This window comes from Eleutherodactylus coqui, chromosome 1 (genome assembly GCF_035609145.1).
Source record: "Eleutherodactylus coqui strain aEleCoq1 chromosome 1, aEleCoq1.hap1, whole genome shotgun sequence".
Classification (NCBI taxonomy): Eukaryota; Metazoa; Chordata; class Amphibia; order Anura; family Eleutherodactylidae; genus Eleutherodactylus; species Eleutherodactylus coqui.
Window position 1 is genome coordinate 327,788,520 of NC_089837.1, and position 27,874 is coordinate 327,816,393.

The window sequence follows — 27,874 nt, forward strand, 5'->3', positions numbered from 1 at the left end:
CTCCCTCTGTGTCTCCGGCCGGCTCTCGCGATTTTATCACGAGAGCCGGGCCTGTCGCCATGGCAACAGGACGCCAGACACTGGCGTCCTGTAGTGCCAATGCCTATGATCTCTGTATAAGCGATAAGGCATGGCAGGGCAGTAGGTCTGCCATGCCTTATCACAGCGATCATAGGTACAGTGCTGCAAGTCCCTCAGAGGGACTCGCATTGTGTAAAAAAAAAAAAAAAAAAAAAAAAGAGGGAAAAACACTTTTTGGGTGCTTTTTTAATAGCATAAAAAAGGTAAAAAGAAATTAAAACCCCACATATTTGGTATTGACGCGTCCGTAGCAATGTTTACAACAAGTTGAACCCACTTTTTATTTTGTACGGCAAAAAGCGTAAAAAAAACCGCTAAAAAACAGGCAAAATGCAAATTTTTTGCATTTTGCCTCCCAAAAATGCAATAAAAGATATCAAAAAGCCGTACATTCCCCCAAATGAATTTCCCAATAAAAACTACAGCTCAACTCACACAAAATAATCCCTCCGAGAGCTCCGTACATAAAAATTTTTTAGTTACACTACTTTGAATGCAGCTATAGAGTAAAAAAAAGATTTCCAAAAAAAAGGGGTTTTAATGCAAAAAAGTGTAAAAACCTAAAAATATATAACAATTTTGGTATTGTTGTAACCGTACCGACCCGCAGAAATAATTTAGTGTGTCATTTATGCTGCATGATTAACATTGTAAAAAAATTAATAAATAAAATCTATGGCAGAATTGATGCGGTTTCTCTCCGTTATCATAAAAAAAATTAATAAAAGTTTTACGATATAGTCTATGTACCCAAAAGTTGCACCGATAAAAACTACAGTTCGCCACGCAAAAAACAAGCCCTTATACAGCCGTGTCGACGGAAAAATAAAGTTATGGCTTTTGAAAAATGGAGATGGAAAAAAACCAAAACTTGCTTGGTCCTCAATGCCAAAATAGGCCATGTCCTTAAGCGGTTAATACTGTTGGAAAAGATCTATTACTCAAATAGGACTCTAGTGAAAATTGGTCATATGTCACTTTTGTCTGATATAAACTAGAGTTAAACTGATAAGTGTGTAAAATAGCAGGCATATCCATCAGCAGTCTCATAACATGTCCTAAGCTTATGAATATATATAGACCCTTGTTGAGCATTGGCCATAGTGGCCAACAGATGCCTATTTTTTTCCACTTTTTTCATAATATTATTGCCTAAGGAATATTCTTTTATTTTCCATCTGGAGACATGTGAGAATGGACCAGAACCGTATCTAATGCAGAATTAACATAATTATTGAAACTGCCCATCATGAAAGAAACATTAGGTGCATAAGAAACAAACTTCCGAGCTTCTAATAAAATTATACTGGAATAAAGATGCAGTTTATTTATATATTATATATATATATATATATTATATATATATATATATATATATATATATATATATATATATTATTTATATATATATATATAAAATAATCTCAATAGCATACACTCCATATTCTATATAACACAGTGGACCACTACATAGCTGACATCACAGTCGACTTTGGACGGAATACACTTAAACAGCAGATATTTATGAATCAGGTGGGGCAATGTACAAGTGCCCAGCTAAAACCAAATAGCAGTATTGATAGTGCTATTGCAGTATCCCCAGAAACACCCATTTTTGTGCATAGTAAATAGCAAACAGGAGTTCAGAAGACCAGGGATTTCCCATAGCCCTCTTCTCTGCTGCCAAGTAGAGGGTAGGCAGTAGGCAACATCTGCAAAAAAGTACTGCAGAGTGTTAACACAAATACGCTCTTAGATATACTGTGGGTGCCATATTAGATATGGTTGCTATTAGGTTGGAGAAGCCAATGACTGACATGTGCTATAGTGTATGAACCAAAGGACATCTGCTTTAATTATGGTGGAAAAAAAGCTTCTATTGTAACTCAAACAAAAAAGGTGTGACATTCAGATACATTACAACATATGTGCTGATAGATCATTCTCATGGGGAGTGTTCATGAGGTAATTTTAGACAGAAAAAGGGAAGGATATTAGCAGACATGCTCAGTAGGGTCTTGCCACATGACAAATTTAACATTGGGTTCAAACCGGTTTTCTTTTCAAGTGCAAAAAATAAGTTTCTGTTGACTCTTCTCTGGACCAGTCTGCTAACTCAATTATTCTAATGCCAGTCTTTGTGTTCTTATTTGAAGACTCTTTGCTGGTTTCATGTGCTGATAGGAATCAGTTTTTACCTGTTTATGTAAACAATAAATCCCTCTCTCATTGTATATGGGAGATGCTTGCTGATATAAGCAGATTTAGACTGAAATGCAAACCTAATTTTAAAAGAACTTTTCTGTCATCTCCCCAAGAGCATAGACAGCAAGAGAAAACATGTAACAGGAAAATGTGATCACCTTATGAGAATTAACAATTAGGCATAAACCAAGAACAGGATAGTACATCTTAAAGGACATACAGCACCCATCATCGAGAAAAAAGGCGGCTTATGGCACATCATGTAGCAGGTGAAGTTTCATGCCGAAGTTAAGGTTCATTCGCATTCAGCCAGCTTAGGGCATCCCGAGGAGTTTCAAAAACACTCTTCTAGTGTTACCATATGCAGTTTAGCTGGATACATCATAGAATATGGAAGTTTAGCTGCTGTAGACGACTGTTTTATATCCAGAAACTGCAGCCTTTTGCTCTGAACTTCTGAGGAGTAGTCTGCAAAGAAAGCAATCTTAGCTCCATTAATGGCAAGGTCAGGATTGTCCCAATCTTTGCGCAGGAACGAAACATTTTCCATGTAGTGTAAGATTGTAATAAGCAGTGGACCATGGCAGCCAGCCTCATGGACCAGGGCTAGTGGGGACCCAGTGTGCCCTTTCTACCACAAATATTGAAGAAAGGCGAGTCTTTGCCAAAAGTCTGCAGCAAAGAATGTTAGGGTCTGACCCCTCAAATTTTTTAGGAACTCCAATCAAGTGAAGATTATTGCGACAGTCGATTTTTCCAAATCATCCACTTCAGTGGATCAAAATAATACCCCTAGGTATTATGCTGATTTTTCTCACTGCATCAGTTGTATAACGTCCTCCATTGCAGTAGTATGTTAAGCCACCTTTACATTATGTGAGATTTTAGATATGTTCTCCTTTATGCCCGGAATTGTTGAATCAAAGCAGCAATTGTTTAGTTGCAGTGATTCATAGTGCGCAAGAAATCAGAGGTAGTAGGTTCAGCCTGCTGATGTGCTCAGGACTAGTGGGCACTGAGAGGTGCTATTAAGGTGTGTAGGAGGTGCATCAAATGGAGTTTTTGCCTATAGCTTCTCCTCAATGGCTTCCTCCGCTGCATGCGCCGCTGTCGGCAGATTGTGAAGTCGTGCTGCCAATTAATAAGTATAGGTCCTCAAGATGACATTACACTTTTTAGAGGGCAGAAGGTGGGTATTTGTTCCAGTTTTATGGTGCAAGTTAAGAAAAGTTGAAAATTGTGGCGGATGGCATATTTGTGCTATAATTTTGTAACTTGTTTTCTCTCGCCACTTGCTGGATGAGGTTAACTGGAAGAGGTGCATGGTCAACATAAGTATGCGTTATGTTTTAAGCCAGAAAAAGGCATAAAGTGGTGCAAATTTACCTCTGCTTAAATTTTATTTTCTGACTTCAAGATAGTCCAGAATGCACTGAAGTTATTAAATTACATCTACCCCTTAATACAGATGGTTGGGTGGATGGATTGGTACATGGATATCTTCCCGGTGTCGAACAAACTTGAAATTTGGCATGACAATACTTTAGGTCCTAAATAGGAAAGGTAAAGGGGTCATAACTTGATTATTCAATTCTAAGCACAAAAAACTGCGATAGATGACAGTTCTTTTTATCATAAAGCCTAGAGAAATGATTTTTTGCACACACCTTCAGGTTGTGATGGTGTGCTAAGCAGACCTTTTTGGGAAAATCGTTTGTCTAAACGCGATAATTCGCGATCAAAACGCAAATCTTAGAAATTCAGTATGTAAATGGAGAAAGTAAAGGGGTTGCAACTTGATTGTCTACCTCACCACCATATGTACATAGTGAGGGGAATCCATCTTATGTCTGTTTATATACTTAGGAAAATCTGTCTTACAACTCTGTATACTAAGGAGAATCTACCTCACCTTTATGTGTATATACTGAGGAGAATCTAACTGACCTCTGTGTGTGTATGCTGAAGAGAATGTAACTTTCCTATTGTGTACATACTGAAGATAATCTAACTCACCTTCTGTATATACTGGGGAGAATCTGCCCCATCTCTATTTGCATATACTGAGGAGAACCTACCTCGCATTTGTATATATAAATGCGAAAGCACTTCACGATTCACTCCTCACTAATTCTCTAACTTCCTGGTGTCGTCCGTACATGAAATTTGGCACAGTGGTTCTTTACGTTCTAAATGGAAAAAGTAAATGGACACAGCTTGATTATTAAATTTGATGAGCAAAAATATGTTTAAAAAAAAGGGTGATACATGAGTGTTCTTTACTCAGAAACTTTAAAGCTTAGGGAAATTATTTTTTGCCAGCACACTACCCTCAAATTTTGGAGGCGTAATGAGCAGACTTTTTTGAGTAATTGATTGTTCATCTGCGATCATTCACAATCAAAACGCAAATTTTGAAAATTCGGTATGTAAAATGAAATTTACTTCCAAAGCCACTATTAAATCTCATCTTATCTAAACTTATTTCTAAACCAAATGGAATTGGTGGCATCAGGAGAAATATTCCCTTTTTTAATTTGACATTTATCACCATAATAACAAAATCAGCAACGGATCAAATACTTATTTCCTTCACTGCAGATTGTAAGTTTGCCCACTGTCAAAGACATGAACAGTCTATAATTTTTAGGGTAGGTTAATTTAACAGTGAGAGAGAGAATATCCCCAAAAAATCCAGAAAATCATTTTCTAAATTTATATATACCGTATTTTCCGGCGTATAAGACGACCCCCCACTTTTTGTCTTATATGCTGGGAATACAGTATTTAAAAAAAATAAAAAATCAATACTCCCCTCCGGCGACGCTGCTGCAGGATGTCGCTCTCTCGTGCACACTGGCAGAGCATTGCTTTCTGCAAGCGGGGCTTGAATGCCACGCCTCCAGAAAGCTAATGCTCTGATTGGCTAACTTAGTCTGGTGTTAGCCAATTACAGCCATTCAATGACTTCATGAATGCTTTTGTGACCTCGCAGAGCCCCGCACAGAAATAGAGCATGCCGCGATTTGTTTTCAGCGCGAGATTTCGCACGGACAAATCGCGGACGTCTGCCTAGGATTGCGTTTTCTAACGCAATGCTATGGCAGCTTCCATGGGCGGAAATTTTGTGGGAAATCCTGCCACAGAATTTCCGCCCATGTGCAGGGGGCCTTACTGTTAAAATTAACCTCCCCTAAAAATTATAGACCATTCATGTCTTTGACATTGGGCAAACTTACAAAATCAGCAAGGAATCAAATACTTATTTCCTTCACTGTATCATGCCTTTGGTCAACAAGGGAGGCCTGTTAAAAGACTTTGATTTAGCAGTGATGATTTGAGGAAGGGTCACTTTGTCGTTCATGACCAAGTTTTAGCCCTACCTCAAGCTGTCAAAGCACACACACTTGATGTGGAAACGTCTCCTAAAACACAAAAAAATGTATTAAACATGAGAGCGACAACGCATGGTCACCTCCACATGGTGTTTCCTGGATATTGCGAAGAACCATGTAAAATGGTGAACATGTTTTTTTCCTCGGTCCCTCTGACGTAACCACGGCTTTATAAAATTTTCCGTGCAAACAGCTGTTAAACGCCTATACCAGATTAACTTGGGTGAAGCCGGGTATATCAGCTAGTGATGTATAAAGGTTTAGGTTAATTTCAGGTAATGCATGTAGATGATTAAACATCCTGACTAGAGAACTTGTGCCAGGCATTAATGTCTAGCATCCCTGACTTTTCTGGGGAAAGGCAAGTACTGCTTTATCTAGAAAAGGCACATGAAATAGCAGCTGCGCTTTAGTCATTGGTTAATCGTTCATCTCATTATATTCCACTGAAAATATTGTGAAGCCTGAGAGAGTCTGAAACAGTAGCCTAAATCAATCCGTCACACACTATTACCCTTAGTCTATTCGATTAAACAAATGACAGTAAAAGTGATGTCATTAAGAGAGTGATGAATTTTTTTGGCTATACATATTCCATTGGCAGAGTTTAAATAAATTATATGAGATTATTTTCTTGCTGATGAGTGAGAACCCCGGCCTATATTCTGCAACAGTCATTATCTGATGTTAATATTGTTTCAACTCAAGTTATGATGGAAGAAAATTAAAAAAATAAAATAAAAATAACTATCTGAAAATCCGCATTCCTCAAATCATCGGGCTACAGTTTAGCCCAGATTGGTTTTGTTTATAAATGTTGACATTTCCATCCTGCAGTATGAATGCATTTATGGTGAAGTGCAATTTATATGCTTGTAGGAAGTGACAAAGCACTATTATGTGTGGGATTTTAGGTTGTTGAAATAGATTTAAATAGTGAAATGATTGATGGGTTATAAATAGTGATGAGTGAGCATACTCGCTAAGGGCAATTGCTCGATCGAGCATTGCCCTTAGCGAGTACTTGCCGCTCGAGAGAAAAGGTTCGGGTGCCGGCGGCGGGCAGGGAGCTGCGGGGGAGAGTGTGGAGGAATGGAGGGGAGATCTCTCTCTCCCTCTCTCCCCCCCACTCCCCCCTGCTGATTGCCGCTACTCACCACTCCCCCGCGCCGGCACCCGAACCTTCCGTCTTGAGCAGGCAGGTACTCGCTAAGGGCAATGCTCGCTCGAGCAATTGCCCTTAGCGAGTATGCTCGCTCATCTCTAGTTATAAAGGATGAGAAAAACCTGACTTCTTTCTTTTAAACACAGCACCACACTTATCCACAGGCTATGAGTGGTATTGCAGCTCAGCTCTTTTGAAGTGCATTGGAATGAGCTGAAGTACCATATATAACCAGTTCTCTATAACTAGTTTTTTTTTAAAATGTTTTTATGACCATAAATACTTTTTCCAGCAGTTGTGCCCGTTATACAATAAAAAAAAAAAAAAAAAGATCGTATTTCCCTCTCCTTGGACCCCTGAGGTGAAACTGAGCGGCTCTCACTCCCCGGGTGCCAGCTTCCAGATGGATGGGCAGGCAGAAGCATGTGACGGTGACGCTCCTGGCATCAGCGTTCACAGCTTATGCGCCAGGAGTAGTATATAAAGTCCATGGCAGCATACAATGTATATAAAAGTATACATTTTATTCCTCCATATAATAAAGCTGGCCACGTTTCGACCAAAAAAACAGGTTTTTTTTTTTTTTAATCAAGCTTAATATAACATAGACATGACATACATAAATAGTGAAAACCTATATTACAACGACTATCTGCAGCTGTGTGCTCACACTGCTCCTTCATCAACACCCAAGCTGTGAACAATATCTACTTAGCCTATTAACCGTACAAATGCCTATTACACACAACAATGAAGTCTCACCGGATAGCCACCATCTCTGCTGTATGGACTCAACAAGTTAAACGCGTAGTGGCATCCAGTGTTGCTACTGCGCATGTGGTGGAAATCCATGTCAACGCAGCGTCTGTGTATTGGCAACCTACCAGGACTGCACTTGCATGAGAGCGCCACCATCACACGATGTTTATGGCGCTGTCGGCATCATTTTAATAAAACTATGGTGTATTCATTTGTCATACTATACATGCGGCAGTAGGGTCAAATCTTAATTGTATTCCTAAATTCCAAACACACATGCCTCTTCAGAAGTAAAAAATAATATTTATATATATATATTGGGTATAAATCAAATTGGATAAAATCCTGTATAGATATAATCATAAATGATTCCCAATATAGTTCCAACATTGTTCTAATCATTCACAGAGAAATTAGACTAAGGCCACCTGCAGACGGATGGGTCGGATCCGGCGGTGAGAATTCTCGCCGCGGGACCCGACCCGAGCGCCTACAGGGAGGAGCGCGTACTCACCCGCGCCCAGCGGCCCCGGCGCATGCGCAGACTGGAGCCGGCGGCCGGGTGAGTGACGTTTCTGTGCGAGGCTCTGCGAGCCCCGCATAGAAATAGGACATGCCGCGGTTTGTTTGCCGTGCGATATTTCGCACGGCCAAACCGCGGCCATCTGCATAGGAGTGCGTATTGTAATGCACTCCTATGCAGGCTTTTAGTGGCGGAAATCCCGTGGGAAATCCCGCCGCGGGATTTCCGCCCATTTGCAGGCGGCCTAACTGTACCTACCCCTCTAGAACTCAGATTAACAGGTAATCCATAATCACAGATGTACCACGTTTAACGGAACCCTATCCCGGGCTTCATCCTTTTACTGTGTAGTATTTTTCCTCCTCGCCCTAGGGTGTTACAACACCAAGAGGCTACTTATTCCTCTGCTGTTGATTAAACCTTTGCATATCTTATGCACCATGATGCTAGGAGTTTGGGGAGTTGACACTGTGGCCTTTAGCCACAGCAGTCATGCTCTTTCGCCCAATAAATAAATTATAGATAGATAGATTGAGCGACAAATAGGCTGATGGAGCGATCCGTAGTAGTAAAATCTTTTATGGACATTCACAATGTTGTTTTTTTTATTTCACAAATTTCTACTGTAACTGGGACGTCCGTAGGACCCCCATTTTACAGGGAATACATTCCAGTAGTTTGGCAGTCACTGTCTGTGCCTCGACTGTGAAGACACAAAAGCTCTGTCATGCTGAGGGATCGCCGTTGATCACATGATTGCCGGGATTACTGGGGGGGCTGCCCATTACTGGGGGGGCTACTTATTACAGGGGAAGGGGCTGCTTATTACTGGGGGGATTGCTTACTGAGGGGGCTGCCTATTACTGGGGGGGCTGCCTATTACTGGGGGGATTGCTTACTGGGGGAGGGCTGCCTATTACTGGGGGGATTGCTTACTGAGGGGGCTGCTTATTACAGGGGAAGGGGCTGCTTATTACTGGGGGGCTGCCTATTACTGGGGGGATTGCTTACTGGGGGGGGCTACTTATTATAGGGGAAGGGGCTGCCTATTACTGGGGTGGGGGGCTGCCTATTACTGGGGGGGGGACCTGCTTATTACAGGGGGAGGGGCTGCTAACTACTGAGAGGTGGGGGCTGCCTATTACTGGGGGAGATAAATTATATGCTGCCCTATGTGTGTGCTGGGGAGGGGGGGTAGATTATATACCGCCCTATGTGTGTACTGCCAGGACATTCTAAATGTCATAATTAAATAAGAATGCACTAAACTCCAACTCCCTTCATAACCCCGCCCCATATCACCAAAGCCCCACCCATGTCCCGCCCAACCCTGCCAGGCCTTGTAAAAATGGTCTTGCTTGAAGCCGGTCCCTGGTGCCAAAAAGGTTGGGGACCACTGTTCTACGGCAAAACTGTCACGGAAAAAACTCAGCAAAACCGCAATAAATCCGCCCTGTGTGAACCCAGCCTTACAGTAAGTACAAAATTTTATTTTACATCTGCAGACTATTTTACAATACACTTTGTAACCTTCATGTTGAAAAATTCAATGAAATTCTTGGAATTTTATCAAAAAACATTGGCAAGATAATTTCAAATTTCTTGTGAAGATTGGAAACAAAAAGCTTTAATTGTGATATTTACAGCATTTGCTGCGCTTCAGCATGTTCCAGATATAAACGTGAATATTTCAGTAGGCAACACATCTGTTCAGACAAAGCAACCCATTTGAAATCAATGAAATCTAATTGTCATGTAACTATTGTAATTTGCAAATAATGACTTTTTGAGGTTAAAAATTTGGAGTTGCTAAGGGCATGGGATGTAAACTGTGCAGCCCGATGAATCTTTCACTTATGCTTTCCTGAAACTCTAAATATCTTGTTTGATTAAATGCAAAATGACATTCTCCTCCAGGGTTTCACGGAACACACACTTGACTGTAAAAAGTCACTTTGAAAGGTCTTCAAACAGCATTTGTTTTTTCTTCTTAGCAGCCTCACATTATGCTAGCTCTCAAATACCCTCTGATAAGCATGTAGATTTGGTGCTCACTTAAATGGAAGGTTATCAAATTAAAACCAGATATTAAACATTCAGTTTTTTTGATCTGTTTTTGTTGGTTGTTTTTAAAATTGTATTTTCTGTACAGAACTATAGACACTGCCCTCTTGTCTGAGCTGCAGTTAACATTTAGGAGATGCTTTACATTGGCCTTGAGAGCCATAGACACAGAGGACAGTCAGGGGACCTGTAAAGGTCAATGAGAGACTGTTAAGGCTGATTTAGACGCAATGATTATTGCTCAAAATTTGTCCTAACGACTGCTTTTGAGCGATAGCCGTTGCGGGTAAATGTGTGCCCATCTTTATCCATTGCTGACTTCAGATCCGCATGAAATCAGTCATCCCTGATAAGAGGGAGGCATGATGTGTTCTCTGTGGACAGCGCTGATGGCATTGTATGCATTCTGCTGCATGTAGCAGAACAAAAGTGATGTATTTAGAGAACAGACCACCTGCTGTTCTCTAAATACATGCAAATGAAGCTAGTTAGCTACTAATTGTCTGATTATCCCATCAGTAGCTAATGCAAAATGACTGCTCAAAACTGTCAGTTTCTGACTTATTTTGAGCAATCATCTTTGCGTGTAAATGGACCTTTATAGGTGAACTGTGACCATGTTAGCGCAAAATTCACTATTTCAAATATACTGTGTGTTTCAAATTAGATAAATATAATGTACAGGCCTGGAGAGCCTTTCAAAGACCATATGTCTGACATCATGTGTCCCAAAAGAGTCTGCCTCTTTATTCACGCGCGTAAAGTTTAAATAAAATCTCAACACAGGAAGTGAAGTAATTTAGGATACAGTTACATTATTTAGTGAGCTGATAGGTCATTCTCAGAGGGAGGTATTTGTGAGGTAGCTTGTGATGTCATCCATCTGGGAGGAACTTCGGTGAGCACGCTCAGTTAATTCTTGAATTTGGTCTCATAAGAAGAACATCCTGTTTTCTCCTCTCTGCTTGTCCAAGACATTCCTAAATCGGTTTAACCAGTTTATGGACAATAAGCACTGCTCCTTAAATTCTTGGGGGGGGGGGGGCAATGTTCCCTTCCCCCAGAGGATTAGACCATAGACAAAATACAGTATATTCACAGTTGACAACAGAAAATACATACAAAATGGTGAACCTATTGGAAATCTCCCACAACCATTATTTAATGTGAATAGTGTATCCTGTGTTTGTTATAATTCTGCTTGTAATGGTAATGAGATGACTGCTGAAAGGCTTTCTCTACAAGACCTGGATGTGTCAGAATATTATGATTTTGTAGTCAGAAAACTGCAGGAATTTTTCTGAATATAGACCATGACGTTAAAACCCTCCCTTCCCTGTATATTTAACGTAAACTAGATTTTATAAAATGTCATTTTCTCATGATACATTCCCTTTAAATGGAGCTGAGCTGCAGGCTGTTAAGGTGTGTATGTAAGGGAGGAGAAACAGAATATAGGAAAAAAAAAATTTGTGTGTGTAATCCTGAGCCGAATTGTAGTGAACAGATGCCCACAGTAATTCATGGACCTGTAAATTACTTATGTTTATACCTTGGAAGTAACAATGGTGGTTGCGATCCATAATATTCGACTGAGGAGTAGGAGTCCCTAAATCCGATTTAAAAAAAAAAAAAAAAAAAGGTTATTTCTCATTTATTAAAGGGGTTGTCCCGCGAAAGCAAGTGGGATTATACACTTCTGTATGGCCATATTAATGCACTTTGTAATATACATCGTGCATTAAATATGAGCCATACAGAAGTTATATACTTACCTTCCCTGCGCTGCCGTCCCCGTCTCCATGGTGCCGTCTAATTGCAGCGTCTAATCGCCCGATTAGACGCGCTTGCGCAGAAGGGTCTTCTCCCTTCTGGTCGGTCCGGGCACGAGCGGCGTTCTGGCTCTGCCCCCTTCTACGCGTCATCGCGTAGCTCCGCCCCATCACGTGTGCCGATTCCAGCCAAGCAAATAACTTATGTGGCTGTGGAAATCCGTGGCCAGCAGACATTTACCCTGCAGCGATTGCTACAGGGGAAGTATAATACTAAGCGGAGTCCACCTCCCTTTTCTGGCTACAGAAGGGAGGTCATGAGCAGGAAGACCATGCTCTGTTACGTTTATATATCCTAATTAGGCATATGAACTGGGATTATGATCTTGGCACAATCCCTTTTGCACAGAGCATCATTCTTATATTATATCTTAAATTACCATTTTCAGTTTTGTTTTTTTGTGGGGGGATATATATATTTTTTTTGTTCTAATCATAAATAAAGTACTCTTTTCTGTTGCCATCTTAGTCGCTGGGTAACGGAGGCATTACTCTTAATTCATTGACTATATAGAAATGTTTACATTTATATCCTGGAAGAAACCTTTAAAGGGAAACTGTTTTTTTTTTTTTTCTTCAACCCCCCCCTCGTTCGGCGCGAGACAACCCCGATGCAGGGGTTAAAAAAGAACACCGGAGAGCGCTTACCTGAATCCCCGCGCTCCGGTGACTTCTTACTTACCTGCGGAAGATGGCCGCCGGGATCTTCTCCCTCGGTGAACCGCAGGGCTTCTGTGCGGTCCATTGCCGATTCCAGCCTCCTGATTGGCTGGAATCGGCACGTGACGGGGCGGAGCTACACGGAGCCGGCATCCTGCACGAGCAGCCCCATTCAGAAAAGAAGAGGACCCGGACTGCGCAAGCGCGGCTAATTTGGCCATTAGCCGCCGAAAATTAGTCGGCTCCATGGAGACGAGGACAATAGCAACGGAGCAGGTAAGTGAAAAACTTCTTATAACTTCTGTATGGCTCATAATTAATGCACGATGTACATTACAAAGTGCATTAATATGGCCATACAGAAGTGTATAGACCCACTTGCTGCCGCGGGACAACCCCTTTAAGGCAACCGCTGCTACTTTCCACTAGGCTAGCTATACATTATATTTGGCCACAATGTTATTTACTGCTGCCAACTATGATAAGATTGCAATATGATATAGTAAGTTCTATTCAGGCAGCCCTCGGGAATTCTAATCTTACATTAAGTCCACACAGACAAGTTATTTGTTCCAAGGCATAACCTGTGGATATTACCATGTTCATATATTATTAGGATCAATGATGATATATCTTCTGGTATCACTTTGTTATCCTACAAGATTCTTCTGTATTGTGATACAGTGTGTGTAAAAAGAGCTGTAAGATTCCCGTTATTCTGGCACTTCAGAAAGGCTATATAAACTAACACCCTTAAGCCCGACTGTTTACAAGAAAGCTGCTTATCCTGTGAAATGATGGCCTGATATATATGCCTTTGTCAGTGTCAAATGATCCAAGAATCAAGCATCTGGGTAATACAAGCATCCATTGTGCTAGAAAAAAAGATAAGTCAGCTCTCTATAATGCGACGTGCTCTGTGCTCGTGCCAGTTTACTGCTTTTAAAAGTCGGATTCCATAGAAATGCTGCAAGAAAGTCATTGTGAGGAAAGAAAAGGCATCGCTTTGTTGATGGAGAGAGTAGTCATTGACTTCTAGACACTTTTTATATACTCTGTTTTGTGCTGCATGTAAGCCCATTGTCCAGACTCGTGGCATTTGATGGTTTTATAAAGCAATCAGATGAATTCATGCGTTCGTACTCGTACAAAGGTGGTAGTGCAATGTGTCTTTTTATTATTTTTTGTTAAATGCAGCATGCTCTTTCTCTGGTGGGTTTTGCCTATCAATAACATAAGCTCTTTTTATTGTTGTAGATGACTTTTTTTTCTCTTTAAAGCGAATGTGTCATTATAGATACAAATACGCATCAGCCCCATTTTTCTTTGGAAAATTCCATACCTTATCTAGATATTCATTTAACAAACCCTAGCTCCTTTTAGAACTGGAGTGCGTTCTATCTCAAACTCCTTCACTAAGGCCGGCTTCACACGAGCGTGACGGGCTCCGCCGCGGAATATTCCGCAGTGAAGCCCGTCACGGCGCCCCCCAGAGACCCCATACTTACCAGCGGAAGATAGCGTGAAGACGCTTCCCCGCCCACCGCCGTCGCGTCATGTGACACGCCCACCGCGTCACGTGACGCGGCCGGCCGTGTCACGTGATGCGGCGGCGGTAGGCGGGAAAGCGTTTTCACGCTATCTTCCGCTGTGTTACAGCGGGAGATAGCGTGAACGGACGGTTTCCATTGACTGCAATGGAAGCCATCAGCGCGTACACCCGCGGCAAATAGAGCATGCTGCGGGTGAGGAGGGGAGATTTCACGATGCGAAATTCCGCAGTGGAATTCCGCACCGTGAGCATTGAGCTATTAGGTTCAATAGAACCTAATAGCAGGGGGCAACGCAGCGGATTTTTGCCGCAAATTTACGCGGCGTAAATCTGTTTGTGGGAAGGAGGCCTAAACTACAGACTATTATTTATTTTTTTATGGGGCGGCACTCATGCTAGCATTAAATTTTCTATTTTAACCAAGCCCTACGGAATGGGTAGTATGAAAGCCCCTGACATTAAGTTATTTAAAGGTTCACAGTCTTGGCGCCCCCTCTGATTTCTCTTTGGGTGGGTTAAATCTCCCCCTTTATCGTCTCACCTCTTACCGAGCTTGCTAATCTCTGCCGATGTCTTGCAGCGTTGTTTCCTCATCAGTATCTCTGGTTCCAAACTTGGTCCTTCCTTTACGTTTTTTGTCCTCCATGTTCACAGACTTTGGAGCTTGGGAAACTTTGGGCATAAGGAAAATGGGCGATTTTATATGAAAACACTATGTAAGTCGTTTCCAATGCCTATAGAATAGTTTTTTGCTTTTCTAAGATTGCAACACACTTTTCGATCTCTAGATGTTCATAAGCCTACTTTCCCCAAGTTCACTTGTATTTTTTCTTTGCCTACTCCGGCAATCAAGGGCATTTCCATCTATATGACAGTTTTTGTTTTCTCTAGCTTCTCAAGGCAAATCTCCTCTTCTGCAACTATAAAAATAAGACTTTAAACATTAATTCCAACTGCAGGAATGGAGGATGGCTTTGTCTTGAACAAAAAAAGTTTCACGTGGAATGAGGCATTGGGAGTTCTTGCAAAAAAAATTTGTGTTGGTATCTGACTCCTGTTAGACTTTCCAAAATCAACAATTCTATCTCTGAAACATGTAGGGCAAGATGTGGCCTTCAGGGTATCTACTTCCATATGTGCTGGTCCTGCCCAGTCATTTGTTCTTTTTGGAATACGTAATTTGATTTTGTTTATACTGTATCATGTCATTTTGTGGCCCTGGACCTGACAGTGGCTCTTTGCTCTATATCTACAGATGAACTCCCATCCTTTTATTCAGTTATTTTTCATTTCTCTTTTGCATCTCACCCGGCAATTACCAAAAATTGGAAATCTTCAGATGCACCTTCTTTGAATGCATATCATTTGGAGGAACTATATTCTGATAGATGTGTTACTAAAACCTCCTCATTTTCTTACTGGGCACTGAATTTTGGGCTAAACATCCCCCATAATGTACACATTGCCTACATTGTTCTTTTTTCAGAGATGCATTGCTTGTGCAGGGCCAGTATGCCATTGGGGACAATATGGTCTGTTTTGTTTTGATCTGTTCCACTCCTGCTTCTTTGTTTTTCTATTTTTCCTTTCGATAATATTTGTAATGATTCTTTGTTTTAAACCTGGCTGTTGCCTCTCAAGTTTGTTTTAACTATGTTAATTATTTCAAAATAATTTCAATAAAGAAATATTAAGAAAAAAAAAAAAGTAAATCATAAAAAGCCTATTTTATTAATCACATTTTGTGTGATAAACATATAAATATTTTTTTGGTCACAATGTACCATACATATATACTCGAGTATAAGCCTAGTTTTTCAGCACATTTTTTATGCTGAAAAAGCCCCCCTCGGCTTATACTCAAGTCAGGGAAAAAACAACAACAAAAAACCCGCAATACTTACCTCCCAGCCGGCGTCTGTGTCCCCAGCGCGATGGTCTCCCCGGCGGTGCGGCAAGCTGCTTGAGAATTCTCCCCACTGTCATGTCCCTGCTGGTCTTTGAATTCCCCCGCCGTCAACACTGTAAGTAAGCTCTGTAATTGGATCAAGCGCCAGCCAATCACAGCCAGCACTTGATCATTCACAGCCATTCAATGGATTAAATCACTGAATGGCTGTGATTGGTTTATCGAGCGCCGGCTTTGATTGGCTGGCGCTCGATCCAATCACAGCACTTACTTACAGTGCTGACGGCGGGGAAATTCAAAGACCAGCAGGGAGATGACAGTGGGGAGAATTCTCAAGCAGTTTGCCGCACCGCCAGGGAGACCATCGCGCCGGGGACACAGATGCCGCCTGGGAGGTGAGTATTGCATGTTTTCTTTACCTGGTATATACTCGAGTACAGCTCGGCTTATACTCGAGTCAATAAGTTTTACCAGTTTTTTGTGGTAAAAACTTATTGATTTGGCTTATACTCGGGTCGGCTAATACTCGAGTATATACGGTATATTTAAATAAAAATCCAGCATTTTTCACACTAATAATTGGCAGATACTTCCTGAAAGCTTTGCAGCAGTCCTCTCACCAACCTCACAGGCAGGGTTACACTGGAAGGGTAAACTCTATGTAGGTAACACAGGATTCACCTTTCATAATAGGTGATAAGCTGTGACTTTCTACTCCCCCCTCCCTAAACAATAACCTTTGAACTTGTCACAGAACAGGCCTATAACAGTCTGCCATACAAGTCAATGGGTCCCCTCCTATTCATTGTGTGACTGGCCCATGAAGCTGCTGTAAAGCATTTCTTGAAATACTGTAACATGTGGCTTAGGGAAGATGGTTACATAATTGTGTATAGACAACAGAATAAAAAATTCTAGAATCAGAAAAAAAAGATTAGAAAAATGGGAAATGTTTCTTTATCTATCGGGTTTTAATTAAGGGAAAAAAATTGGTAATCTAGTCCCTTTAACCATGCTTATATTTCCTGATGTGAATCTGGACTAATATTTTGCAAGAATGTAGTTTTATTATTTGTGTATAATTTCTAGAACAAAAAAAGCTGTTGCACACACTTGGGATAATGAAGTGTTTTCTTCAAATTTTTATTATGTAAAACTGGTAGAGGCGAGCGAGTATACTCGCTAAGGCACATTACTCGAGTGAGTAGGGCCTTAGCTGAGGATCTCCCCGCTAGTCTCTAAAGATTCGGGGGCCGGCGCGGGTGACAGGTGAGTTAGGAAGGGGGGGGGGGAGAGGGAGAGAGAGATCTCCCCTCCGTTCCTCCCTGCTCTCCCCCGCCGCCCCCGCCAGCCCCCGAATCTTTAGAGACGAGCGGGGAGATACTCGGCTAAGGCACTACTCGCTCGAGTAATATGCCTTAGTGAGTATACTCGCTTATCTCTAAAAACTGGTCATATAAGAAATAGTGTTCATAGATGGCTTCATACGAGTTTCCAAATGTTTGATTTGTGTTAATTCAAGAAATATATTATGCCATCATTTTGCTGTGAAACAAGTTTCTATTGTAGTTTACTACTTATTTTGTTGCTCATAGTGAATAATAATCTTAAGGTAAAAATGAATTGCAAAAACTTAATACTTAGCTTCATGGCCATTACCAGTATCAAGAATAATCTGCCTTTACTAAACCTTTAGTGAGCAGCAGTTATATACCACCTGGAAATCTGTAAGGGAAATACTGTAAGTTGTACTTGCTCTTTAGATCCATGGTGACGAAGTGGGTCAGCAATGGGGCTATTGCATTGAAAATTAAATGTATTTTCTATAGCAGATTTGCTCTACTAATAGTAGCTTATTAAAATAAATCCTACTTATGAGGATCCACATTGTAATGCATTGTTTTTTAAAATTTATATTTAAGGTTTGCCACATAGTTTTGGGTTTAAGACCAGCCACTCCAGAAGAAGAAGGGCAGATCATCAGGTACAGCTGTTAATTCACTCTACAGTGTTTTACAGCTTACTATTGTAACGTTAATAATCATTTTTTTTTCTTTACATTTTGTCTACAGGGGATGGTTGGAAAGAGAGAGCCGGCATGGCCTTCAAGTTGTGCACAATTGGTTTCTTATTTCTATGCAGTGGTGGCAGCAGTGGAAGGAATATGTCAAATATGTAAGTTTTTATTACATGTTCTTATAGCACTCAGGTTAAGGGTGGATTCAGATGACTGTATATTGGCTCGGTTTTCACGCCGAGCCGATATACGGTGTCCTCATCTGCGGGGGGGAAGGAGGATGGAAGAGCCAGGAGCAGGAACTGAGCTTCCGCCCCCTCTCTGCCTCTTCTCCACCTCCTCTCTGCTCCTCTGCACTATTTGCAATGAAAGGAGGTGGGACAGGGGCGGGGCTAAGTTCTGAGAATTAGCCCTGCCCCCGTCCTGCCTCTCCCCATTGCAAATAGTGCAGAGGGGTAGAAAGGGGGCGGGAGCTCAGAGCACTGCTCCTGGCTCTTCCAGGCTCCCCCCTGCAGAGAGAGACGACGTATATCGGCTGGGCGTGAAAACGCAGCCGATATACGTTCGTCTGAATCCAGCCTCAACCTGTATATTTGTAGAACAGCAGTAAACATGAATTTTGTTTTGATAATTTGAAAATCTATATGAATTATTGAGTACCACAATAGAAAATGGAAATGTTAAAGCGTCTCATACTTTATAGGATGGATTCATAAGCAGTTATAAAAATATCAATATATGCAGTACATGTATAAAATAGTTGGCCATGATGGTGGGCTGGCCATATCAGATAGATCTCTGCAACTCTCCAGGATGTGAGTTGGTCATGACTTGGATTCTTCACTAATAAGTATCACAATAATCGGCCCGCGTTCTTGGTCATAACACTATTGCACATCTCCTACCATTTATTTATTTTAACTCCTACCTGATTATATTATTCTATAAATCTACACAAGATGTTTTTTTTTTTTTATTGCAAGTTAAATGAACATCTTGTAGTCTTAAATTAAAATGTTAAATGATGACCTAATTAGAGGAGTCGTGTGGCTCATCTAATGGACAAGTGAAAATGTGTTTTGACAGATTAGTGTAACAGTTTTTCTTTCCGCTGTCATTGCTTTGACATGTGCTGCATCACCAGCCCCCAAGCATTAGAATATTTACGTAGTTCTGAGAAGCATGAAACCTATAGGAAATGTAGAAATCTCCTCAACCAAAAGTGCTGTAATTGTAGGCAAATTATATCAAAGAAACAATAATAATGCATGCAAGTTAACTACCAGAAAAAGTCTAAGATTCCTTAATGTATATCTTAAAGTAGCACTAAGATCTAAAAGAATTGTATAAAGAAAAAACACAGCAATATCGCAGGGCCCACCGGTGTGATATCGCTGTGTTTTTTAAATTTATTTATTTATTTTTTCTTTCTCGCGTTGCTGTTGTGTTGCCATTTGGATGCGGCCTAAGAGAAGCAAAAAGGCAAGGCTCCACACAGGAATAAAACACGTGTATTGTACCACTGAGCAGTGAACAAACATCTATTCAGATGAATCCAGATTTCTGGTGTACCATGCTGTTGGGAGGAGCAGAATTTAAACCAGGCAGCATGAATTGATGAACCCATCCTGTTAGCTGTTCATAGCATAGCATGTACCTCCATTTTATTTGCAGCAATTGCAAGATTCTATCCTGTCTGCATGGGCCAGTAGTCCTGTAAAACGACTTCAACACCTAGTGGAATCTATGCCATGGCAAATTGCTTTAGTTTTCTAGGCCAAAAGAAGGATCAATGAACTACTAGATGTGGGTCTAATAAAGTGACCATTCATTGTACATTTATGCTAATATGTCAGCATCGGTAGCAGGGACTCTTCTGCTTTGCCTTCAATGCCTATAGTGCAGAAAACATTGGTTGTTATACCACATCCTATCCCTGCTATCAACATAAAAATCTATTCTTTATGGCAGCACCAGCTTTGGTTTTAAATAAATGTATTTTTAGAACATTATTTTTATGTCACCTTTCAACAAAAAAAGTGTAATATTCCGGTTTTCACTTTGGTCAGTTGCAATAAGCTGATATTCCTTGCTCTGTGTCGCTCACTTCTCAGCTTTTCTGTATTTAGAGGCTTCTCTAATGGCATCTGTATTGTAGTGCTGGATATTAAGACTCTTCATTATATGTAGATAAGCCTCTGTATACTGTGATAGGTAATAGTCCACCTGAGAAGGATCAAAGAGAATGATCTAAACTTTTATGGGTGTGTGAAGTCCATTTTACAAAGCTGTGCAAAACCTAGCAGCTTGCCTGTTTCGTATAGATACTCCACCCTTAATCATTGCATAAATCAGGTGAGATTTAAATTTAAAATCATGGGAACCAGCCTGTAGAGGCGATACATAAGATTTCATAACATTGATCTCCATACATAAGATTGATCATTATTAAGCTATGTTCATGTACTTGTACAGTCAATCGACATGTCTAACTAATGTCTATTAACATGTGGCCACCTGCATTGGTAAAGCCTACATTGATAGAAGCTCATACACCTTTTTCCCAGGGCTACTGAATGTATATATGCTATATAAAACTTTTATACTTCAAAATGTTAAAGTCAAATGCCTCAATGGGACGAAGTTTAAAAAAATACAGTAAAAACATATTCGTGTTAAATATATGAAATAGTTTAAAATATTTATTAGTAATGAAGATTTATTTTCCATAAGATTCCCATAATCTGGAACCTGTTTATAGAGGTGAAATGTCCAGTACATACCCCTCCCTGGGGTTTTCCAATTCCCTTTGTGGCAAAAGTTTGAAAATGCTTTACTGAACCTGCCTACAGTTCGAGGATAGAAAGTGCTGCTTATCAGATATATTTCGGACAGGAAATACCATTAACCCTTTCCAATCCAATTTGGATCCCGGTTTTCCTAGAGGGCTTAGGGCTCATGTCCACGGGGAAAATATGATTTAGGATCCACAGCGGATTACCTGCGCGCGGATCCGCACCCCATAGGGATGCATTGACCACCCGCGGGTAGATAAATACCCGCGGATCGTCAATAAAAGAGATTTAAAAAAAAATGGAGCATGAAAAAATCTGGACCATGCTCCATTTTCATGCGGGTCTCCCGTGGGGACGGCTCCCGCGGGCTTCTATTGAAGCCTATGGAAGCCGTCCGGATCCGCGGGAGACCAAAAATAGGAATTTAAAAGAATTACTCACCCGGAGCGGGCGCTGAAGGTCTTCTCTTCCTCACGGCCGCATCTCCCTTGCTTCGGCTCGGCGGATGTGCCCGGCGCATGCGCGCGGCACGTCGACGACGTGCCGGCGACGTGCCGCCGGCGTGAGGAATTCATCCGCCGTCCGAAAATGAAGATCCGGCCGTGAGGAAGAGCAGAGCGTCCCCGCCCGCTACGGATAGGTAAATGCTTTTAAATTGCTATTTTCAGCGCTCATGTCCGCGGGGCAGGAGGGACCCGCTGCAGATTCTCCATGGAGAATCTGCAGCGGATCTGATTTTCCCCGTGGACATGAGGCCTTACTCTTTTTCTGCTGTTATACAATGGCGCTATATGCTGGCTAAAGCCAGTACTGCATGAGGTGACACGTTGGATAGGCTCTGACAGCAGAGAGGCTGGCCATATACAGTAAGAACACCCCGACGGGCGTCTTCCAACATCAGAGCTGTACAGCCTTAAATCATAATGTCTTCAGACGTCAGACAGTGGATTTGAAAGAGTTAGTGTTCAAACATTGAGAATGAATATATTATAATTTATTTTATTTTTTTTTGTATTAAAGGGCCACTCAGGTGAATTTTTAAAATTCATTATGTACCTAGCCTGCTAGTATATATGTAAGCTAGTATTGCCTTGCTCAGTTATTTTTTTTATCTGGAGGTACCTGGAATCCTTCTCTTCTACTTGACTCTATTTGACTCCTGCAGAGTACAATCTGTCAGTAAGACTTCCTGTATGATAAAATTACAAGGCCTGTACAACACAGGCGGTACATAAACTGTTATCACACTTAAAGCTCATGATTAGAGGCGCTTCGCACACAGTTATAATGAAAATGATTGTACCTGTGACCGAACTTAATAGAATGCCTGCAGATATACAATATACTGCAATACTGAAGTATGTGATTGGTTCCTATAATTATAAATTTGTATCTCACTTGTTTGAGTTCTGCTATATGAGTAAGGACAGAGTACTTATCTGAAATATGTGACCAGGCACGTCTTGCATAGCTTTGCAAAATGGATCTTGATCACCCCTTAAATACCCTTTTTTGTGTTGATTTTTTTTTCAATCATATTGTATCAGAAACTATGAAATGCACTCATTGTACACACAAAAAATTAAGCACCTAGAAGTTGTTGTCGTTTTGATGCAAAACTCTGCATGCAGTTACATCTCAGGCAGATATACCAATGATTAGAGTTGTGGTGTAATTAGATGAACAGTCTTGCCACCTGAGGCTTTGAGAGTGGTTCTACCCTTGGCCTATAAAAAGCGTCAAAGGCTACTTGTGTGTAGTGGACCTCTTTTTCTGCTTGTGTAGAGCTTGTAGACACCTCTACAACACAATCAAAGAGATTTCTCCCAGTTAGTAGTTTTCGAGGGGTCGCATTACTGGTATTTGAGAAGCTGGATGGTCATATTGATGAATCACTTGCCACCTGGGCCGTTTTGACCAGACTGTGCAAGTAAAATTTTGCACAAACAGGCAAAAGAAAAGGCCCTTTATCACATCGCTAACTAATAAAATGTTTATACTTCATTGAAATGTAAGTTAAAAATGCTGTAGGGTTAAGGGTTCTCTTTCACGACAGTGCTTTTACATAGGATCCCACAGTGGAGGTGGATTGTCGTTCATGGATGACCAACAGCTTTACCGTCCTTTGATGTGTATGCCTGCATGAACTGAACGATGAACAAATTATCATTCGCAGTTCAGTCGCTGCAGACATTTATATATAACAATTATCATTCAGATTCCTCTGTATAGGCAAGAGACCCAACAGAGAGGTAATACCTCATGCTGCAGTCAATGAGCCAAACTTGATGCTGATTATTGTACAGAGTGTGCCCTGAATAGTAAAACCTTTGTAGCCCACACAGACATGTTTTGTCAGCTGTCTGGCATCATTACAGATATGGCACTGCTGCATGTTGGAATAGAGATGGTTGGGCTTATAAAGCCTCCATTTCAATAGTTGTGTGAATGATAAGCCAGTTTGCTGTCATTATTAGCAGCCTCTAGAGTGAGCCAACGATTCAACATACCTAACTGACTGACCGTTGCCTATCCATTGCGGCCGCGTCAACGGTGACGTAACCGTACTTGACAACCACTAAAGGACGGACACTAGTGCTTGCACCATAGAGACAAGGTATCCGATCCTTATATGTGTGAGATTAAGTCCCACCTTTTTTGGTTAAGTCTCTCCCCCCAACCATTTGCCTGCAAAAAATAAGAGATTAGGAAAAATATACCACATTCTAAAAGACTGATTGTTCCAGGACACTACAAAAAATTGTCCCAACTGGCTCTGTGGACAATGTATCTCCTGATTACTTTAGTCATTCGTTTCCATGTTTAGTGTTCCTTTAAACCACCCTTAGTTATACAAATGTCAGTTTTCTTAACTGCTGTTTCTGCTTTTTAAGGTTTTAACCTTATTCTTAGTGACTTGTCGGCCTAGGACCCTGAGCACAATCACCTGTGAAGCACTCCGAGAAAACTATCATAAAGCCGCCAGTCATGATGGTTTTTATAAAGTGAACTACGCAAATTGTTTGTAAAATACCTGAAACATTAATTTTTAATTTGAAAATCGAGACACTGTTCATGAAAAGGGTATTTTATTAGTACTCTGAAATGATTATGCGGTATACATTTATTGTCATTAATGTACAATATGCCTATCATAATCTTTATCTACTGACATAAAATGTGCACAGGCTGCAAACAGAATCTTGAAAGCTGCCAGAAGTGCATTTAAAAAGACATTCTAAAGTGTAGGCAGGATCGTAGGCACCGCAGGGTTAGAAGAAATGGTTTAAAATAACAGCTGTTTCAATAGGAACTGTAAGATGTGTTAATCTCTGAGCATTAGCATCATTAATGTAAACACATTGGAATTAGCTACTACTGCCTGATGATTTTCCCTAGAAAAGCTTCTAATTAAAAATAATTTATCAATTCTAAAAATATTTTGAGTAACTTCAATGCTACTTGTAGAATACATTATGAAGTTTCTGTGCTGGCCCAGTATTCCCGGCAGCACATGGTCAATGTGACAATTCAATTTATTTAAGGAGTTGTCTTATGTTTGCTTTTACAAAAATGGCAGTGAGAGGCAGAAGAAAATTTCTGCTTGAGTACTGCCAACTTGATTTACAATCCCCTACTGTTGCTCTGCAGGAGCTGTAAACAGCAGCATGCATCTTGTTTTGCAATGGCAGGGAATTCAGAGACATTAGCATCTCTCCAGGTTTTTGTAGAATTGCTCCTGTTCGTGAAGGGGACTCTTTTTGTGTTAAGAGTTATACAATTCCCAAATTATTTTAAAAATGCCCCTAAACATGTATTATGAAGCTGTCCTACGACTCTAGCATTCACGGTTTCCCAATAGTTGCCGGGCTTCAAGTGCAGGTGCAGCCCAGCAGTTAGTGCTATTACATGAGCATTAACTGCACACAAGTAATAAAGTCCTTGCTGTAAGCCACTGCCATTTACATATTTTATTGTAAAGAAACTCTAAACGCAGAAATTAAACAAAAGGAAAGAAAATGATCCCAGAACTTCCTCCCTTTATCTTCTCCTCTCCTTTGATTCTATTTTGTAGAAATATAGGAAGTTGACACAATGCATTCTATTTTATTTTTATTTTTCTCCTAGAATAGGTATAATATAAAGTGCTTATCTCAAGGCATGTGATCATTCATTTACTGTGCTTTTTTTCGACATCTGTTGGAAGTTTGTTCCAAGCATCTACTACTATTTCAGTAAAATAGTATTCTGATGTTGCTTCTGACCCCCCCCCCCCCAACTAATCTCTAATTGTGATCCCTTATTCAAGTGTTTTAGTCTTTCAACACTTCCCTCCTGAAACTCATATAAACCTTGAACATATTTAAATGTTTTGATCATATCCCCGTTTCTCTTCGTTGCTGCAGAGTATACAAGGGCTCATGCCCACGGCTGTATGTGTAAAACACTCGTGTCCACCGCGGAACATCTACTGAGATCGATTTGGACCCAGAAAGTGACACTATTTATTCTAACAGTCCTGGAATATATGGGAATAGAAACACTTCTTGTATTTAGACTTCTAAAAAAATAAAAATGTTTATAATTGGTGACCGAAAAGTGCAATTCTGATATTGCGTATTTGTTTTTCTGATGACATTCACCATGCCAAAAAAGTGTTCTTTCAAAAGTGTGCATTGATGCGGAAATACCCGCCCCCTTCATTGTAGCTGGGTGAACCAATTTAATAAAATGTTTATGCCGAAATTCTTTTATATACTAGAACATGCATCTACCCCGATACCTCAATCTGTCTTACACCGGGTGAACTTGCGTTTCGCTCCTTTTATTTGGGGATCCTCTTCACTTGTCTACCTTGCAGTGTCCCAAGACTTTTTCCTGCTGGACTTATTCCTATATTTAGTCGTGCAATTGCGATTTATTAGATATTGGGTAGGCACTGACCCTCTCCCCAATTCTGTGTACCATTTTGCTGCCTTTTATGGGGTGGCACTCCCTTTGGCCTCTATAGTAGTGTTCTAGTTTGAAGAGTATCTGCACTTTCAGTCTGCAGCGGTATCGCTGCGTCTGAAAGTCCGATCTATCAAAGTAATGCATTATTTACCCCGCACAGAGAACGTCGTCAGAAAAAAGATTAAGGACGCCAGAAAAAAACTTTTTTTAGTCACCCTGTGTCCAAGAAAAAATGTAATAAAAAGCAATCAAAATGTATGCATTTAAAAATGGTACCAGCGAAAACTACAGGACGTACCACACAAAATAAGCCCTCACACAACTATGTTGATGGGAAAAATAAAGTTATTGTGCGCAGGAGATGGAGACAGAACATAATTTTAAAAAATTAAATATCTTTTAAAAAAAACAGATAGTACAGCAAAAAAGGGGGGAGGAAAAAACGAAAATAGAAAAAAGCTTGGTCACTAAGGTGTCAAGCTACGGCTTGAGAAACTGTGCATGTGTGTCCCAGGGTCCAGGACAGCTGCCCTGCAAGTAATGTTAAATAACTCTTCTATTATACTATATGTTACCAGGATGGTTCATGTTCTTTACTGTTTGGCTTATTCTCTTCAGTTCCCACAGGGAACTTGAACTTGCTTGTTCACTTATACTACAGTATATACTGCAGTACTTTTAGTGTTGCACTATATGGTAGTTTTGTCTACATTGTATTAACGTGCTACAGTCTTATCTTAAAAGGCAGAAATACATGGCAGCTTAGGCGATGACACTGGGGGGAGGCACATTGCAATCTCATTGCGAGGGGGCGATTCAGGACCTTTGATTGTTAATGGGGCCATTTAAATGCCGCTGTTAGAATTGACAGCAAGTTTTAAAGGTTCAACAACCGCAATCAGCGTAAACTCTAATCGTGACTGTTGTAGCCTGGTGTCGGCTGTCAAAAACACCGAACATATTCACCCTGTGCACCCAGGATGTATATATACGTCCTGGGGCATGAAGGAGATAAAGAAAATCTATCAGCTCCTATGAGTCCCATAATCAAAGTTATGGGTTCTATTGCACTGAAATGAACCAAGGGATGTCACTATTATACTTAACCTCATCATTGTTTTCCCGCTATCCCCTCTCAAAGCTGCGGCTGCATGCAGATAGAATAGATGTATATATACGTCCTGGGGCATGAAGGAGATAAAGAAAATCTATCAGCTCCTATGAGTCCCATAATCAAAGTTATGGGTTCTATTGCACTGAAATGAACCAAGGGATGTCACTATTATACTTAACCTCATCATTGTTTTCCCGCTATCCCCTCTCAAAGCTGCGGCTGCATGCAGATAGAAGACTACGCAGGAATGTGCATAGAATGACATGGCTAGGCATCTCATTCTTTGTGTTCTCCTATGTGGTCTGCAGTCTACTTGCACCCACAGCTTTCAGAGCAGAACAGACAGCCGGGAAACACTAAGGAGGGTAAGTATAATAGCATTTTAGCCCATATGGAACCTTTAACCTTTTTTACAGGGCTCACAGGAGCTGAAAGATCCTCTTTAAGTTGAAATATTGCATCCAGAACTTCTAACACATATATAAGCTGTATATGTTTTTTTTTATTTGCTTTTTTTCTTAATTTTATTCCCATTTGTTGCTATTTTTTTTAGGAATCTAAACCTGTTGTTATTGAGCCTTCTCCAGCTTTAAATGGCAGTCGATATTCACTTGGGGCATCCTCATTGGATCAAAGGGAAGATGACCGGACAGGCACTAATGTATATAGCACTACAGAAGAAAAATCTTTCGATAACATATCTTCTGCTTCGGAGGTTTCAGAATCAACAACCAACAGTAAGGATAAAGACTGTTTCCAAGCAGTACTTTTATATCTGGTTCTATCTGAGGTGAAGCCCACAGGGAAATGAAAATGTTTTCCATTACACAAGACAGTAGAAAAGATGGTC

The 27,874-nt window shown here is 40.6% G+C and overlaps 1 protein-coding gene across 2 annotated transcripts in view; it reads left to right on the forward strand.

Annotated features, from left to right (window-relative positions):
• USP32 (ubiquitin specific peptidase 32) overlaps positions 1–27,874 on the forward strand; it is a 229,128-nt gene that overhangs the window by 130,240 nt on the left and 71,014 nt on the right. For both annotated transcript variants that reach the window (XM_066575111.1, XM_066575112.1), the window contains exons 11-13: positions 18,068–18,129; positions 18,218–18,320; positions 27,578–27,761. In XM_066575111.1, coding sequence (XP_066431208.1) covers positions 18,068–18,129; positions 18,218–18,320; positions 27,578–27,761 — 349 coding nt within the window. The remainder of the gene's footprint in view (positions 1–18,067; positions 18,130–18,217; positions 18,321–27,577; positions 27,762–27,874) is intronic.